Genomic DNA, 19,770 nt, shown 5'->3' with positions numbered 1-19,770 from the left:
CTCCTGTCATGTGTCATCTCAATATCTACACCTTTTCAACCGACTTTCAAAAAGGACCTCTTCCTTTTTCCGCACCGCCTTCAAAGTGATTAGAAAGTAGCACACACGATGTTATTTTTTAGTTTAGAAGGTAGGTTAATTTGGAAGTCGGTTGAATACTTTTTATTAAATTTTTTTATAAGCAAATACTCTTTCAAATACTTTAACTATCGCTTATTCTTTGATCTTCCTCTCCCCTAGTTGCAACTTTCGCTTTTACTTTGATAAATATTGTTTCTCTGTAAGTGAATGTAAATTCTTTAAGAGAAATAAAGATTCTTTGACCACAATATTTTTTTAGGGACAAAACTTACTTGTTTCACAATGGTATAGCAATATTGAGGACGCTGAAATGTTTATTCATTCTTATTGTTAATATAACCATCAACAAAACAATTATGCTCGTTGGTTTATATACGAGTATTAAAAAGACAACAAGGATGATGATAGTTTTTTAAATTTTATAAAAATTAAGAGTATGCTAATAGTAAAGCAATTTTGTAAAAGAAACAGAGTATCTGCGATCATTACTTTCGGAGCTACAGGGATTTAAAGGGTCAGATTTGCAGCGCTGCGGCGGATCCCTAAAAAACGCCCCATACAAAATGGCACTAACTAACAAATAATATCTTTGTTATTTGTGCGTTTATGGTTATAGTTTACATATTGCAAAATGTCACATTTAATGTAAGTAAGCTAAAACTGAATGAATTTTCATCTAATTACGATTAATTTTTTTTAATATATTTGAAATTTTATAATCTTATTTATTTTGCAAATATCCAGACAATCTTTGCTTTTTATGTATAAATTAGTTAACATTGACCCTATTTACCCGAATGTATCATAAAAGTCAATATATTCAAACTTAGTCATCATCCCCATTGACTTGCATTGTTAATTAAGAAAGTCATTCAAAAATATTTCGAGCACCTAACAAAATATACAACTTGGGTATAAAAGTTACCTTCGACAGTGATGTACACTGTTTCACTCTCTTCGGAATTGTCAATTTTATACGCATAGCATGTGTAGTTACCGGCGTCTTCAATGACAACACTGTTCAACTTTAACTGTGCAACGTGGGACAGCTTAGTATTTATTACTGTTACTGGAACAAATACAAATTCGTTGAAAAAAACATCATAAAAACAAAACACAAACAAGCATTTAACTTTTATATTCTGATCTGTCTTGTTTATTTAGGATAGAGATATTTTATAAATTTATCATTTATTCAACACATTCGGATCTAACAATTTTTGTTAAACACTGCAGTGTACTTAACTTTTCTTTTGAATTTGTTGGTAGTCTACATACTGAATGGTTAAAAAATAGTTATTAAAAACTGTTTATGTTGATGTTATTTGAATTTTTATTAATATTTCTTTAATTTTCTTGAAAATTCAATGTTTGCATAGGCCTGGCCTCTATGATATATGCGTAACTGAGTTTGCATTGCAAAAAATTTACTCAAGAAATCTATACTAATATTATAAAGCTGAAGAGTTTGATTGAACGCGCTAATCACAGGAACTACTGGTCTGATTTGAAAAATTCTTTCAGCGTTAGATAGCCCATTTATTGAGAAAGGCTATAGGCTATTTTATTGCCGTATTCCTAGGGGAACGGGAACCACGCGGATGAAACCACGTGGCGTCTACTAGTATTGTATAATCTAATAATATAACAATTCTCGTTAAATTAGGTAGGTACGAGGTTAATAAACACGTGTTCAAACAGTGACTAACATACCGTGGTCTGACAGTATTTCATTGTTCCTGATCCATGTCACATTATCAAAGTCGTATTTTGACGCAAAACATTCAAGTGTTGCATCCTGACCCTCGTAGTACCACGTAGTAGTTTTGTCGCTTGCGTTCATAACGCCAAAACCATTATGGATTTCGTTTACAAGAAATCTTCTTGAAACAGATGCTTTATTAGATTCGGTGCCTGGACTGCACGTTATGTTCCCTGAAGTGTATGCCGTTATTTTTAGGTATGACGTCACTGTAGTTAAAGACTTAACCTGATTTTCAGCCTGGAAATAACAAATTTACAATACAGAAATTTAATAAAAATCAGTCCAACAAAAGTTAAGGTTAAATGGTGGTTCACTCACTTTTACTTATGGTTATTTACTTTTTACACCTTTATATTTCTTTGAAGGTTTTATATCAAGATAAAAAGGTTCGTTTTTTGAATAAATTTAACGGTAACAACGACAAAAAGTACTGCAAATGACACCACTTGCAATACCAATTCAATTGTTATACCAGATGTTATGATCACTACAATTGTCGTGGAACAACTCATAGGCAACTGCTATCGACTGCAGTGTGCTGCTCGTGTAAATTAACCCTAAGTGAAAGTGGCGCCGCTAGAGAAATCTTCATTCTGTTCAGGCTTTACAAATTCATACCTTGCCAGTAATGTCCTCTCGATGTCCCGCTTCCGTTGTAAAGTACCATCGAATGTTTGGTAGAGGATACCCAATAGCTATGCACTGTAATGTAGCGTCTGTGTTCAGCAAAACTTTCTTATCACCTGACTCAAAGTAAATTTCTGCAGGAGCTATAATGGAATGTAAATTAGTGAACATCTTGGTTTCCACTGTCTACTGATTATTTACATTTAAAAGCTACGCTTACTTTGGAGCTAGATAGTTGTGTGTGTACTATCTATATTTTACTTTTTATTAGACAACTGTCGTGTGTACATATACTTAGGAAAGCATTTGTTGTATTTGAACGCTTAACGGACGTTAAAAAACTCTCGTGTGAATGAGGGCTTACGAACGAAGCGGTTTACACTCCAATAGTCATAACTTTTCATTAATTGTCATCAAATTTACTTATTTTTCAAAATAATATTTTGCGTACTTCTTTTTAGTAAAGTAATTTTTTTTATTTATATTTAAGTTAAGTAACTTTAAGTTTAAAATTAATATTCACTTTATCTTTTTTAATATGATCAAAAATGTTTTAGGAATGGGTACCTACGACAAAAATCTGAACGAGGATAGAACCACGACATTTTGGTGATGAGTTGGACTCTTTTACCGTTTAACTAACCACATTATCTTATCTATTATGTTATTACCTTTTTTCCGTAAATCAAATATTAACTTCTTTTCGTCATACTTGTTGGAAGCCACTACTGTATAATTAGCTGTATCGTTAATATTTAATTGAAATATGGTCAGTATCACTTTCCCAGTTTCATACGTAATATTATATTTTCTTTGATAGTTTTTGTTGTTTGGTGGTTCTATTATTATCTCTTTCATTTCATTATCATTTTCATTTTTATAACTGAAACAATTTTGTACTTTAAATAATTGTTGTAAGTAATTGTATTTCATGGTTGTTAATATTTAATACTAGTACAAAACATTTACACAGGATGTCCCGTAAATATTACGACATACTCTACAAGCCGATAGCTAACATCTACTACTAAAATAACGCAATATATGTTAGCCAAAATTTTACGGTTTTAAAGTTATTTTGGTTTTTCTACAAAATACAAAAATCATTACCTTCAGTGCAATTTAGTCATACTATGTGCTGAAAAATTAGTTTGACTTGCTGACTTGCAACCATCGACACGAGGCGGGGAGGGGTGAATGCGTTGAACGTCGGAGCGGCACCGCTCAGTTGTTAATTAATCACAACATTACTTTATTAACAGACTGTCCAACGCTGCTACGGTGCTGCTGCGACATAACAACGATGCGGCGCCGCACCGCTCGTGTGCCCGCTGACACGGTGATATCTTTGCGATGCGTTGCGGCGGCGGTGCGGCGCCGGAGTGGTGACGCTACGTCGTCTTACAAAGGAATATCTGTGGCATGTCACACGATGCGCTCCGGCGCCGCACCGGACTTGCAACCACGGACACTAGGCGGGGAGGGGTGAAAGCGTTGCGACGTCGCGTCGGAGTGGCACCGCTCAGTTGTCTGTGCGTCACAACATTACTTTATTAGCAGACTGTGAAACGCTGCTACGGTGCTGCTGCGACATAACAACGTTGCGGCGCCGCACTGATCATGTACCCACTGATACGGTGAAATCGTTGCGATGCGGCGTCGCAACGCATCGTGTGCCCGCGCTCTAAATTACTACGAAAATATAGCTTTACATATTGTTGCGTGTCTGGGTTCGAGGATTCGGATTGAGACACCTCCGCTGCAATATTTTGAAAATCCCTTAAGTAGAACAAGCGTTATTTAAGCTTAATAATCGAGTATCAATTGAAAAACTTACAAGGTAAAATGCGCTTTGGGATATGTATCAAGCACTTTCACTATTAATGTAGCTCTATTTTGTTTGGTTTCAATTGGAAGCTTTAAATTACCGTAATCTATGTTCACAAATCCAGTTTTTCCTAAAAAAAATATTAAGTAAGTAAAAAGTAAGATTACTAATCTTGTAACATCAATCAGCATATTATTAAATATCAAAAGTGGAGCTAAACAAAAATTATCAAAATTATTTTCTCGCTAAGTTTCAAGATAAAGAAAAGCCTATAAGATTACAGAACATAGAAGCTAATGCTTTAGCAAATGATGATGATATTTAATACTAAGATGTTTTGTTACTAAACTTCTAAGGCGCTATGCCTTAGAAGTTTAAAACATAGGTCAAGAAACTTAGGTACATATATGTCCCAACATATATTCGGATGCAATCATAATATCTCTATATCAAGTAAATTATATGGTCGTCAAAGTTAGAAAAATACACCGATTATATAATTTATAAATAAATATTATAATTCTTACCCTTATATACTTTTGTAACGGTAGTATGATTACTCGTAGATACCGAACTAAAGCTTGTGCAAGTGTAATTCCCATCATGTACTTCGTTAGCATTACTTATCTTTATATTTTTGTACAGTAAAATCCCCGAATTTTTCACGGTTTCCTCATTTGTGTCAACATAAACGCTACTCTGAAAATGTAAATTTAGTTATTTTTCAAAATTCCTTAATAGTGGACAACAATAATGACTCTAAGGTTTGTAGGTAGGTGGACTAAAATCTTGACAGGTTCAATCAAATTGTTATACGAATTGTTGTCTAGAAAATAAGTTTAGGTATGCTACAACCTTTCTTGATGACCACTGTTTACCAACAAACAAATTAAGGGTGTAAATCACTTGTCATTTCACACCTAATAATAACTAACTTGTTCTTAAATTAATGAAAGTAAAATTGATTTACCTTCTACCTGAATTTTCTACCTTAATTTTTAATTTCTTTGTTGGTAAACAGTACTCATGAAGAAAGGCTGTAGTATAGAAATAAAAGGCGAATTACTAAAAAATGCACATTTCAAAAATTTTGTGTAATTTTAAAAAAACTTAATTTCATGATCGCAAGTGAAATGTCAATAGATAAGAACAAAATATTTCTTCTAATGAAATAGGTAGGTATATATATAATATAAAATATATATTAAATTATATATTATATATAACCTACCTATAAAAGGTATATATATATAATAAATTAAAAAAAATAACCTGTGAAACACCTCGTGGATAAGTCCAATTCAGTAGTACTGGGCTAAGTTGGTATTCAACACTGCAGTTGAGCCAAAATGACTCCCCTTCTAGAAAGAACTTTGAGTCCATCTTAATGTCTGGCTTCGGAGTTTCGACCAGATATACTAAAAGGAAAGAAATGTTGAAAATTTTAGAAATACAATCCAACTTATTAAAAATATAATAAAATCTTAGAAAATATAATTTCTTATTATAGATGCCTAAATTAAAATATATATATATATGAAGTACTGCACTCTAATAATTACATATCTAAAGCTTTTTAACTCTAGATGCTAAATTACTAATACACTTTAATGGAGTGAACTGCGAATAAAAATATACACTCACTTATTTTTTTAATTACAAAATTTAACAAATAGTTAAAAACCGCATAATAACAAGTTATTAAGGAAAACTTAATGGGGAAGTATTCGTTCTATATGGTTAAAATTCCAAGTAATCGTAATATAACAAAATATTTTTTTAACCTTATTTACTATATATAAATCGAGTGATATATTTAAAGTATTAATAAAATTACGATAATGTCATTATCTACTTATTGAATATGATTCGTATATTCGGTGCAGTAATTCATTAAGGCCACTAAATAAACTGAACAAGTGCGTGCTGGTTCACTCCGAGTGTAGGGTTCCGTAGAAATCGAAATATTAAATGTGTTAAATAGATCCCTTTTAGTATTACTTATGAGTTAAAAAAGTTTATGTCCAACAGCTAAATAGGACTAATTATAATATATACAATGAATATTTAATAGCTTAGTCAAGAATACACCCAAAAGATCTCTAATAAGGAGTTAATTACTTAACAGTTCATTAAAAGATATTATAAATTATTTATTAAATTTATAGATACTTAACAACTTTGTAGGCTTGATATCATATAGCCTGAAAGAACCAAGAGTCTCAAGTTAACCTGCGGACAGTCAGAACCTTGTTTTACTACGGAACCCTAACGATAATAATTATTATTATGAGCAAAACTAATAAATAAAAAGTTCAAATAATATATTTTGAGTGTTCCGTAAGTAATCTAATAAAAAACAAATGTTTTTCTGCGATTATACAGTATCTCGTACACAAACATAAGAAATAGTAATGAAAATGTTTATTTATAACAACGAATTTACAACAATTAAATACTGATAATCGACAGAACATGAAAAAATTGTCTATATATATATATATATATAATTGTAAAATATAAAACAATCTTATAATGCAGTACGTACGGAACCTTTAAAACTCTATCTTCTATAAACTAAAATAATCGTAATTCACCCGTTTCGCACTAATACTATAAGATAGAATTACAAATTATTATAAAGTGTTAAATATTATACATTAAATAATACGTGAAATAATATTCTACATACAATCATTCATGTTTCGCTTTTAAATCGCTTTACTAGCATTTTTATGTTACGTATTTTCGCATTCCAACAGCCAGACGTTCGTTTCGTCGTTTGTTCCACACGTGTTAAGATAAACAATGCTGCTGCGAATCGAGTCAGCTATTAAAACTCATAATTCCATTATAGTCCAGTCATTTTAGGTTTTATCTGCGGAAAAATTCCTAGTGAACTGAATTTTTGTATACACCTTTATTACGGTGTTATTATGAAGAAGTGAAAAATCTACATCAACATGGTTGCCGGCAGTTTTTGCAAATACGATGCGACCTATTGCTGAGGTCAATAGAGTTCATTATAAAAATTGGTCCTCATAAAATTGTCTACAAAAATGTTTCTTGCAGTTTTACTGTAAAATTAACTGTTTTCGGATTAAAGCGCTAAGAAAGCGACTAGAATGCACTGTCCTCAATTGATTTCCAAGCAAAAAGTCGGGAAATATTTGCGAAAAACTGATTTTCGCGACTTTTTCACCTTTGTAACTTTTTTACCCGACACGATAATGATGTAAATTTTTCACATCTTCATATTAACACCGTTACAAAGCTATATACAATAATTCAGCTCACTCGCAATTTTTGCCCAGATTGGGGATGACTGGACTATTACTTTTGGATGCTTTTAATCAACTATTTCCACTTACGATCAGTGCGAAAAGGGCCAGAAAAAAAGTGTTATTAAAATAAAAATAATACTATAACTAAAAGAAATCATAATTTTCATATACAATATTAACAAAAAGGTATTAGTACAAGGTTAGTTAATAAGTTATATACTACATAACATTTGTGCAAACAAAGATCACGCAGAGCAACACACCAAGTAAGAAAGAAAGATAGATTCCAAGCAGCAAGCTAACAAAAGTGAAGGATTAGATTGTTTCCATACTAAATGAAACCACCACACCACGCTACCTCGTTATGTGACATCAAGATTGCAACACTATCTACTTACAATGTATATCCTTATTTTCAATAGGCACATTTCCTCGAAGTCCTTTACAACGCATGTGAGTGCGAGACATACGCACTTTCACTAAATATCCAATTTTTGAAGAGTATTCTACATAGTCTGTTGTCTTGTTGTTACTCTGCAGTCATTATCGTATTACCAAATAAATAATGTCTTGTTAGTATGGATTATACACTTAATCAATGTGTTTTTCAATTTTATACATATTATTAGTAAATAGATAGAGGTATAGTACAAAATAAGTACAGTATGAATTTATTTTATAATAAAATACTACCTCCCCAGTTTTTAAATATTTAGTATACCATAAAACTGAAAAACACGACATACTACATGCACCACAAAATATTGCTTTCACTTTGGATTTAATATGCCACATTTTATAAAAAAGACAATGCATTTATCTGTGCATTTCTAGGTGGATATAGTAAGTATTGTTTAAAATGTACACATCATGTAATCACCTACATTTTTGTACAAAAACTTCTATCGTATCACTTTTGTTTTGTGCCACAAAGTTACAGAGGAAACCTGTCATGGGTACATCCAAAAGTGCATCGCTACTGAAGGTGAACCCAATTTTAGGGCTAAAACTATATTGTTGGTTATCACTGTCTGCAAAGTCCTGAATATTAAGAATGACGTTATCAAGATTATCTAAAGCAATTAATAAGACGGGGGAATCTTCATGCTTTAGTCAGTCTTTTGCAGCATCAAGCATTAGTTAGTACCTTTAAGCTGTTATTAATACAAAATTAATCGTATCTTCTCATGCTAATAATGTTTTACAATTTTGACGTGATTATTATTTAAAACTATGTATAATATTTTTTTATTTACAGCTAATTTCGACCTATTAGATCAATTATTTGTTAGAGAATTAGCTAAATCTAATGAAATCATGCAATACTCATAGCAATTTTGCAGTTTCTTTTTATGTGGATATATCTATTGCACATTACTAAAGCGATTAATCATTGTTTTTATTTCTGATGTTAAGTCACGTTTACTTTTTGATGAAATAAATTATTTATTTGCTTAACTAACATTTACGGTTGCATACATACCCCTAACAGAGTAACCTCTACATCAGGCGTTGTAGGCCTACATTCAATTACAACCATCGTTCCCACAGTGGCCATGATTATTTCTCTCATAGGTGCAAATAGTTTACCAGTATCTACAAGTTACACAACATATAAATGAATGGATAGTAAATTAATACTAACTAATTGTTTATGTGCCACTATATCTCACCATCAACGTAGATGTAAATATACGAAACGTGTGCGGTGTTGTTTGGTTCTTTCAGTATGTTGTGAAGGACGGCTTTTTCATTTACAGTATTATCAAAGCAAACGTAGTATCCGATTGCATACCTATCCACATTGAATAAATCTAGTGCAGATTCGAATTCATTCAACGTATTGTCTCTCGTTAAATTTCTTTGTACCATAGTGAAATTTCCGAAATCATTTTCTGAGATATGTTGTTGTTTTATCTGTACCGGCATGAACGATTTGCAATATATTGTAAAATTTTGCCCATTTTTTAGTATAACATGATTTGTGTTCGGCAAAATAATCGGTCCCTTAATTTCTTCATCTGAAACCAATAATTAAATCATATGTCATATGACCTAAACTTTTAAAAATCTTCATGGACGAACTGCTTAAGATCACATATTTCAAAATTATAGGTATAACTACGAAATTAGGTTACGAAACAATTTAAATACATCTTTGTTTAACGAGCTTATGAGTGATTGTTCCACAAACACATAACCAGTAATGACCTGTATCCACTCAATAATCCAACCGCACCTTTTGTTAAATGAAAAGAAAATGAACCTTTCACGGAAAATTTCCCACAGCCAATTTGTCAACGTAACATCATCTATAGCGAGCAGTTAATCATGTAGGGAAGACAAACACTAACGACCTTGATAAGAGTTGGTTTAGTGTTTCACCGTGCCAATCGATGGGGTAAATAAATATCATTAAGAAGATGAGTTTCGTAACAGACGAGCATGCTAATGGTTAGCGTAAATTGAGTCGTACGGTGACTAGGTTGCCATCGAAAACGATATTAATTAGCAGGCACTCGGGTGTGACAAAGGCGCGGTCAATATCCAGAAAATTAATCCTACCACTGGATGTAATAAGCGGCTCCAGCGGTCACTGATCACGATTGATGATAACACAATCGAGAATAGAGAAGGAACCAATTAAATGATTAGTATCCCGTGGCTTTGTGCTATAATTCTTAATATCTGTAATCAGGTGTAATAGGAACATTGACAGATAGGTAACTATTTCATTTAAAAAATGTAACTAACGCACGACTGTCTTCGTCCTCCTATTAGGACTCAATAATCCAGGCCTGTCACAAACTCTGTTTCAAGCCGCTAACAAGAAAATACCTCCCTGAAAAATTTCATCTTTGTACCTACGTAAAGCGTTTTTCATTACTTTGCGACTTTTTGTTCTTATTTAATTAGATATCAACTATTATTTTGCTAGTGTTTTATCTTAATATATAGAATACGTAAAGTCTGTCTCTATTTGGCTACACATAGATATATCTATACCTATAAACATTACTGGTAATATGTACCCATACTCAGTACTTCTCCGGATGTGCCCGTTAAGATATCAGAATGTGCATCCTGTTAATAAAAATGTTGTAGAATGGAACGTTTCCTTCACAGTTAAATACCTACTATAATTCATTTTAAGAGGAAAACATACACACCATAAGTTATAGTATATATAATATATATACTACATAGTTCAAATATCTAAAAATTAGAACGAACATGGTCATGGTCATATTATTCATCAAAAAAATATATTTTCAACGAAACGATTAACGACAGGCTGGGCTGCAAGGGCATTGGATTCCACGTTGTTTTTATAAAAAGTGAAAGTTAATGGACAAAGAAAATGTTTTCCTTCTTGTGTGCCAAATCTGTGCTTGATTCTTACTCATTTAATTAATTATTGAAACAAAATTAAAAACTTAGCTCTAGCTTTTAATGTAATACATTTTGCACGGATAACAAAATTAATTGTCATGGAAAGAAATACCTTTTACTAATACAAGAAAAATATTTCTTAAAATTTTGGTGGATTAGTATGTAAATAAAATTTAGTTTAGTTACGCCTTAGATCAAGATAATATGTTGTTTTACACACACATAATGTGTGCTCAAAATAATTTTGCCAAAAATATTTTTGAACAAATCTGTCCAATATTTTATTTAATTTAATGAAAAAAAAAGATAAAATTGGTTAATTTCTACAAAAATGTTTTGTTTTTAATTTTTAATTTTTAATGCACGTAATGTAAATACTTCTCTCGTAAATGTCTATATTATAAGTTTACCTACATAAAATACTACTACGTAGATATTTATCACAAATTACTTTTAGATACTTCTCCTTTTTTAAGTTGGACAAACCAGTTGTAAACTCATACACAAAATACGTGCGAACGACCTTCAATCGGTCACCGCTTCGACACTAGTACTTAAGTAGCAAAAACAGAGCCAGTTTGTTATTGGTGGAATTATATTATTTATACGCCACGTCAAAAATAATATCGCCGTAGTTAAAACATTTGGTACAAGTTATTGCGTCGGAACACGCGGAGTAATTTACATTTTACTCGTACCATCGCTGAAACTGCAATTTACAGCCTTTACAGGATTCAGGTAAGATGAATAAATCTTAACGTTGTTTTTTGGTAAGTGAAATCGTCTATTGGTCGAGTAGCTCCACGGTTAATCGACCGAAGAGATTCGATCACTGCTCACTGGATTGTTTAACTAAATCTTGGAACATTAGTAATAGGTACCTACATTTTGCTCAGTTAGCTCAGTTTGCTTATAACTACTACACAACACAAAAAATGTAATAAATAAATCTAATACTGAATTTTTATGAAGACACTGCCTATTTTGTGTCATGTACAAAATAGTAAAATTGTAATAAAATTGTATTGAGCTAAAAAAGAAAATGTACTTTTCCATTTCAATTGTCAACCACATGTAAAGAATCTGAAGACGAAAGTCTTCGAACAGTTTGCATTTATGAATCCGAGAATTGGTTTCCTATCATAAGAAGGCTCAGTAGGCAATCGAGCGAGCTGTCATCGGCTTATCTCTGCGTGATCGAATCAGAAATGAGGAGATCTGCAGGAGAAACAAAGTCCAACCGACAGCTTAGTCACGATGATGAAGTGACAATGAACGGGGCACATACTTCGAATAGGAACATAATAATGAAATGTCGAATTGACTGCCTAAAGAAAAAATTGTTATTCTCACGAATCATCTTAATCAACCTGAGTTAAATATAAAATAAATCTTAATTTCAATGAAACATATAAATTATATCCTAACGAAGTGGTGGAATTGTTTTTATTTTGAGTTAAAATTATGTTATTAAAATGTGAAGTTAGTAAAACAATCAAAGAGAAAACAACCCTCAACAAAATATGTTGCAGCCAGAAACATTTGTTTACTCATAGTTAGTCGAAACACAGAGATACAAAAAGGACCACAACTATAGTTTTTACTTCCCGATAGAGCTATGTCACTGTAGCTTCCTATTACTGTAATAGTATAAACTTGTAGTTCCGTGAACAAATACGTAAACACCAGATTGTTTCCCAATTCGACAGTAACAATAATCGAGACGACTATGACTCATCGCACGCCGTGGACGGAGTAGGTAACTATACCGTGAAACTTAAGAGAAAAATCAGACTCAGACGCTTACGAATACCATGACTCAACTTCATTCAATAAATCTTATAAGAATTCAAACATTTGCACAGTGTTCAAATAGTGAGATGTTATACGTCTAGAGACCGCTTGTAACCGCTCTTAACCTAACTAGGGACCACAGATAATATACTTAAAATGTATTTCTTATAATACGTATATTTATCTATACTAATATTATAAAGCTGAAGATTTTGTTTGTTTGGTTGAACGCGTTAATCTCAGAAGCTACTAATCCGATTTCAAAAATTCTTTCACTGTTAGATAGCCCATTTATCGAGGAAGGTTATAGGCTATAATACTATCCCCGTATTTCTACGGGAACGGAAATCACGCGGGTGAATCCGCGCGGCTTCAGCTAGTATCACTATAAAGTTAATTTAATGGGCGTGTTTTTGGTGAATGGAGGATTAACAATCTATAATAATCAACACATCATCAATAAATAAAAATTATAGTGTCTGTATGTGAATTCAACAATTATTAATTAATTATGGTATGAATTAGTTAATGGTATGGTCGATTGTAATTATTTATTACATAAAATCAAATAATATAAGTAGTAAGTAGATACCTAAACTATTCATGAGAAAATGTCGGCACATTTCAACTATCACAAGCTCATCGGAATTACTGTAAGAACTGCAGATATTTTGCGATATGTATTATAAAAAATACCAACATATTGATATATTATTTTTCAATCAAGTATGGTAGATTTGCGTTTGCGCTCAGAAAATGTTTTAAATACGAGACAAAACTAAATAACTAAGTACTCGTATATATACCCGATTGTTATATGTACCTTTGTAATTATTTGTCTATATTACTCGTACTGTGAAAATTTTACTGGCCTAATGTCAATATCTAGATAAGTTACATTTTAAGTAAAATGTGCCGCTGTTTCTTTCCTTAATAATAAATTTAAAAAAAAATATATTTTCTCAAGTGCTTACAGTTTTTATTTATTTGCAATTATTATCTGTCTGTATGTCTGTTTGTCCTGACTAATCAATGGAATGGCTGAACTGATATTAATGGGAGTTTCACTATAAGATAGAGGAGATTATTATGCAACATATAAGCCACGTTTTATCCCTTAATAATAAATGGTTCCTGCGGTATGTTTGAAAACCTGAATTTCACGCAGATGAAGTCGCGGGCGTCCGCTAGTATGTAATAATGTCTCACTACTTTTCGACGTTATATACGTGTTTAAATTGTTTATGCATTGTAATAATTCATACTGCATTGTACCTAAACAACTTCAACTAATGAAAACATTTCGCTCTAAAGACTACTCATCCTATTCATGAATCTTAACCTCACGTGCGTTCGTTAGTCTTGTATGACCTTGTATGGATCTACGAGGTTCCGGGTTCGATTTTTGGATCAAGAAAATAAGATTATGCCATTTGATTACCTTATTAGAAATTCTTAATAGCAGTTTTCGAAATCTAGAAGTTGGTGGCATTCTTTAGAAAGTAATTAAAACTGTTATGTTATTATCAAAAATAATGTCAAAATTCATTTATTTCAATTAAGAATAGTTTACAAACACGTTTAAAATGTTATGGCATGATCTAGTGGTGATAATTTAAGTCGAAAACTTAGAATTAAAGTCATCGTGCTAATCTCAGGAACTACTTAACTTATTTATCAAATCGGACCAGTCCGATTTGAAAAGTTCTTTCAGTGTTAGATAGCCTATTTATCGAGGAAGGCTATACATATATTACTTATCCCCGTATTCCTATGGGAACACGATAAGAAAATAGAAGTAAAAGAAGAATAATAAAGTGCGATGAGAAGAATAAAAGGAGCAGAGCAATGTGATATAGACTAGGGATGTTGGTAGATGGACAAAATTAAAGGATTACCAATATTTTGAAGATACTATCTACTATCTGGTGGTATCTATCCTATTTAAGGATGTTAATGAAGATTTTCTACTCCTAAAGAAAAAATATATAAGCCTGTGTTTAATATGACAATAAGTAATAACCCTAGGAATTATCATTTACCTGTACCTACGTAAATAAGACACTGTCGAAATGTGGTAACAAAACCTATTTTAATGGAGGGAAATCCTTACGAACGCCCACTCATAGGCAGTAGGAGATCAGCTTATGTCTGACGTTTACAGAATAAAAATCTCATGTCACATTATTTTTTATAACTATAACTACGAGGGGATTTGGATTACCAAAGATAAAAGGACGTAAATACATACAGTAGATAATTTTAGACTGATAAAACGTAAAAGTTATTGACAGATTCGATGGATATGATAATATTGGATTCAAATCTCTATTTACTCAATCTTGATGGTTCTAAAAATAGCTGCTATAATAAAATTTGCGACTGCAAACCAACTTATAAATACAAACTGAAACATTTGATCGGGTTGGCCCACAGTTGAGTCGTTTGGTCTAATGGTTTTGATTGCGATTTGCGAGTATTAGTTACATTTCAAAGCTCTAGTTACCGGTACACTTTAATGGAGATTGCACAAAGATTGGCGGTTTCCGATTATTGAAATTCTATAACATCAAAGTACAACAAACCTTGCTAATAAGTATTGTTTTATAGCTCAAATTCATAGTAATAATATAATTAAAAATTCATAGTAATAATATAATTAAAATTAAAAAATCCTACTCGTATAATAGAAATGTTTAACTGACTGTTTGTCTGTTACGTTTTAACGCCCAAATCCATTCATCAATTTTGAATGTTTTCACAGTAAACTTGGCTTTAATCAATGACAATTTTATACTAGGTATAGATAAGGTCCCTACAAAATTACCGCAGAAAGTGATCCTAATTTATCTACACTCAGAAAAAATGCTCACGCACTATTTTGTCATAATTCCATTACAACAATATTTTGTAGACGATATTAAGGTATTATTTGTTTAAATAACGTTCGTTGTTTAATAAGCGACTAAATGAAATTAAGTCAATTTTCTACATTTGTACTTTAACAGCGCCTTTCATGGAAAATAAATATTTTTTTGTATTATTACAAATAGATTATTTCCAAAATGTACTATTTTGGGAATAGGTTATAATTTGATTATTCGGTTACTTCGACGTTGTAGTTTTTCTGTACGGAAACCATCAAGACATTCGAGTATAATGCAATGCAATCGAATATTAAGGATACTGTTCACATGTTGTTAGCACATTTGGTTGCTTAGCATCGTTATTATACTTACATAGCTCTCCGCATACCTTTGTATATCCTGTTAGCGAAGCGGTGAGCACCGCCAGCATCCCACAAAATATCTTATTACATTCATTACCATTGTATAGCAAGCATTAATACAAAAATTAGTTTGCAAATTCATTAACTTCAACTGTTATGTGAATTTGCGAATCATTCATCAATCATCAAAGTTTATGTTATCAGTATACAATCAAAGCCGTTTCAAAATTTGAAAGAAGCCTCCGTTGTTATTATTTTTGAAAATCCGCGTTTGAAAAATTATCCTTTAATTTTCATCGTTACGTAATCGCTATCCGTGGCATTTGTTTGATATTAGAGACATTATATTTAATTTTCTATTTCCTAGATTTTGACGCAGCTATAATCTTTCTAATTAATTTATAGCCAAATAGGTAGGTATGTAAAAATATGTAACGCATTATGTAAAATGTGTAACCGAATACAAAAGGAAAGTTCTTAGTAAGATTGTATTCATATCTATTATCACCACCATCATTATCAACCCATATTCGGCTCACTGCTGAGCTCGAGTCTCCTCGCAGAATGATAGGGGTTAGGCCAATATTCCACCACGCTTCAGGATTTTTTTGTTTGTCCTTCAACGTTTGAGATACGTGATATTTAATTTCTTAAAATGCACACAACAGAAAAATTGGAGGTGCATAATATCACGACTCCGCGAGAATCTGCTACTATATAGGTATTTGTACTGAACCAACACGGAACCTGAAAGATCTTTCAGGTTATAATGCCCGTTTTGTGCCGCACTTATCTACCCTTAACGTTGCGAAAATTATTCAACTTTTATGAATAACGGTTTAGGTAGGTCGTTATTATGATAAGTAAACAATAGATTGTAAAGGTCCTATTATATTTATTTTCGTATTGTATTTCGATTCTTGATGCTGTTACGCCCACAATCGCCGTTTATATTTTTAAAGGTAAACTAAAATTCCTGTTATTACCCTCCTTGTAAAATAATATTTTTACTTAAGAATTTTAAAATACTTACGTAACGGACGTTCAAAATAATGATCAATCGATAAATATGTAAACAAAATAGTCTTCATATTTTGAGTTGTTAATTCACAATTAAAATGTCCAATGCAGTAACTTAAAAACATTTGAGAATAAAAGTAAAGTCAGTAACTCATTAACAATTCATGAACAACAAAATAAGGAAAAATATACTGCCTAATAATATATAAAAATAGGTAGGAAGGTTTTCTCTGATACTAAGTAGGTTGTTTATGCGAGTAAATACCTACCTACATATTTTAAAATTAATTTAAACAACACTAAGCTGTTTATTATTAATAACAAGTATTACATAGAAGCAACGAAATAAGAATCAAAGCAAACGCAGATAGGTCCCCATCTACCGTTTACTACCTACCTATACATACCTACCTACCTACCAATTTTAGTAACGCAGTAAAAAGTTTAGGAATCTCTCTACTTCATAATCAGGCGGGTACCCTCATTTTAATCGCTATTTTGAAAATCCGTAAACTTATTTTAACATCGTCAATAATGCGGATATTTTATTTATAAATTATGACTAAAAATAGCTATAGTAAATAAGTTTTACTATAGCTATTTTTATTTAATTAGATAAGTAGGTAATAAAGATATAGTTAATCAGTTTTGAAATGGCTTTGAAATCTATACTGATAACGGAACACGGTGCATTAAGGTTGTTAAAACATAGTTAATTCACTGAATTATTTGTACATCTGCAGAAAAAGAAGAAGTTATTGTTAATTCACCAAAATATATAAAAAATCATTCAAACCTGCTAATATACATTGACATTTTATTATACATCCAAAGGCAAATATCAAAAGTCGCCTCGTTAAGCTGCTACTCATTTTGGCTGGTTTGTTTTTAAATCTAAGTAAATAAACAAATTTTAAGTTAAATTAACGGCGTCCATGCATTGCGTAGTGTAAATCCCTTTTTCCTTCACACAATTTTTTAATAGACCGTCTCGTCTATTCCCAGCTTTATATTCGAGGCGTAGTTTAAAATTGACATTCCTGTATCACAGACGATGTAAACACTTTAACTTGGAAACACTTAGTCACTTCTAGTAATGTAATAATAATTATTATGTGCTCTGTGAATAGTAATTTGATATTTGCGTAAACATATCACATTTTGAAACTTTAGCGGGCACTACAGGGATCGCGTGCGTGATCCCGTGCGATAGTAAGGCGTATAATTAGGCCGCACTAAAAGTTGCAACAACTGTGGAGCGCGTTATACGCGATACAAAAGCGTCAACGACGCGGGCACTCTGCGACGATAACTCCGACGGAATGTTCAACGTACAATACAATTCTGCACACACACTCGCAACCACGGCGCGCCCGCTACTCGCGTTCAGACCAAGATAACACCATATCAGACCCATACAACAAAACGAGACAACGCGAGACCAATCTAACACATTTATCTACCATACGCCATACCGTATAATAGCTATGAATTATTCCACAAACCAAAACCACTAGTACCGGTGAGGCCTTCTTGAATTTTATAAAACATACCTCGCGTGCTATTACCATGTTTTAGAAAGGTCACTCACATGCGATTACATAACATCGTTTTCCACTGACCTACGTTTTAAGGTAAGTTTGATAGTCACGTTTTAAGATGGAACACGTGCGTTACATTGTTCAAAGTGACGTAGTGGAACAGTAAGATGTTTGGCACAATTATAGTCATTTAAGGAGGTCTTATGCTATTATGCCCTATGATATTTCATATCCAGCAAGTCTTAACGATATTCAGATCACTGAAGTTAACCACATCCACACGCTGCGGCAGGTTATACAGAAGACTCAGGAGTATAACCAGCCACTTTGCTTAGCGTTTGTGGACTATGAGGAAGCCTTCGATTCGGTGGAAACCTGGGCTGTGCCAAGGTCATTGCAGAGATGCCGAATTGACTACAGGTAAATCCAAGCATTGAAGTGTTTGTACGAAAACGCCACTATGTTAGTCCGTATACAGGATCAGACTACGAGACCAATCAAGTTGCAGCGAGGGTTACGTCAGGGAAATGTGATCGCTCCGAAACTATTTACCGCCGCATTGGAAGACGCCTTTAAGCTTCTTCGAACAATGCAGTTCGAAGAGCCGATAGACGTTGGGGTCCCAAGGCGCTGGAATGGCGACCCCGCACTAGAAAGCATTGTTGGTCCACCCCCCACCAGGTAGACTGACGACATCAAGCGAGTCGCAGGTATTCGTTGGAATGCTGGCGGCTCAGGATTGTGATGTTTTGAAGTCCCTACAAAAGACCTATGTCCTGCAGTGGACGTCCATCGGCTGGTATGATGAATCAGTCTTTCGAAAGGACTTCCTCTGTCAACGTGATTAGACGTATCAATTATTATCGTAGATCCTATATATATGTATATAATACTCCGATGTATTGACCAAGCTAATCCTAGTAATTCATTATATTCTTAAGCTCGATAATAATTATATTCTCAAGCTCGATAGTGACTGTTTTCTCATACTCGGATATACTCGTAAATAATTACATTCTCAAGACAGTCGTAATCATTGCAACTGATTGAGCTAGGTGCGCCTTTCTTTTCATTCTTCATCACTCAACGATCGGTTCGTCGTCATGTTCATTTCAAATCGAGCGAGTGAATCTTATAAAAAGTTACATAAACATACACCAACTTCGCTGCAAACTTTTTATTACTGTAACTTGTAAGCATGTTATGAA

At 32.6% G+C, this 19,770-nt stretch overlaps 1 protein-coding gene across 7 annotated transcripts in view; it reads right to left on the bottom strand.

Annotated features, from left to right (window-relative positions):
* The window catches only part of LOC112056304 (vascular endothelial growth factor receptor 1), a 33,280-nt gene extending 14,908 nt beyond the window's left edge, over nt 1–18,372 (bottom strand). The window contains exons 1-11 of one of the 7 annotated variants that reach the window (XM_024096708.2): nt 17,818–18,372; nt 9,259–9,606; nt 9,069–9,181; nt 7,984–8,119; nt 5,574–5,719; nt 4,829–5,000; nt 4,311–4,431; nt 3,145–3,356; nt 2,465–2,616; nt 1,795–2,083; nt 1,007–1,150 (exon numbers count right to left, since the gene is read on the bottom strand). In XM_024096708.2, the coding sequence (XP_023952476.2) occupies nt 1,007–1,150; nt 1,795–2,083; nt 2,465–2,616; nt 3,145–3,356; nt 4,311–4,431; nt 4,829–5,000; nt 5,574–5,719; nt 7,984–8,119; nt 9,069–9,181; nt 9,259–9,606; nt 17,818–17,893 (1,909 nt within the window). In that variant the 5' untranslated portion in view covers nt 17,894–18,372. Of the gene's footprint in view, nt 1–1,006; nt 1,151–1,794; nt 2,084–2,464; nt 2,617–3,144; nt 3,357–4,310; nt 4,432–4,828; nt 5,001–5,573; nt 5,720–7,983; nt 8,120–8,469; nt 8,627–9,068; nt 9,188–9,258; nt 9,607–17,817 lie in introns of those variants that run through there. The other 6 variants (XM_024096707.2, XM_052881980.1, XM_052881979.1 and 3 more) reach the window with 6 other exon arrangements.
* Between the last annotated feature and the right edge of the window lie 1,398 nt (nt 18,373–19,770).

The sequence above is a fragment of the Bicyclus anynana genome, chromosome 6, assembly GCF_947172395.1.
Source record: "Bicyclus anynana chromosome 6, ilBicAnyn1.1, whole genome shotgun sequence".
NCBI classification, from domain to species: Eukaryota; Metazoa; Arthropoda; class Insecta; order Lepidoptera; family Nymphalidae; genus Bicyclus; species Bicyclus anynana.
This window is presented reverse-complemented; position numbering and strand designations above follow the sequence as displayed.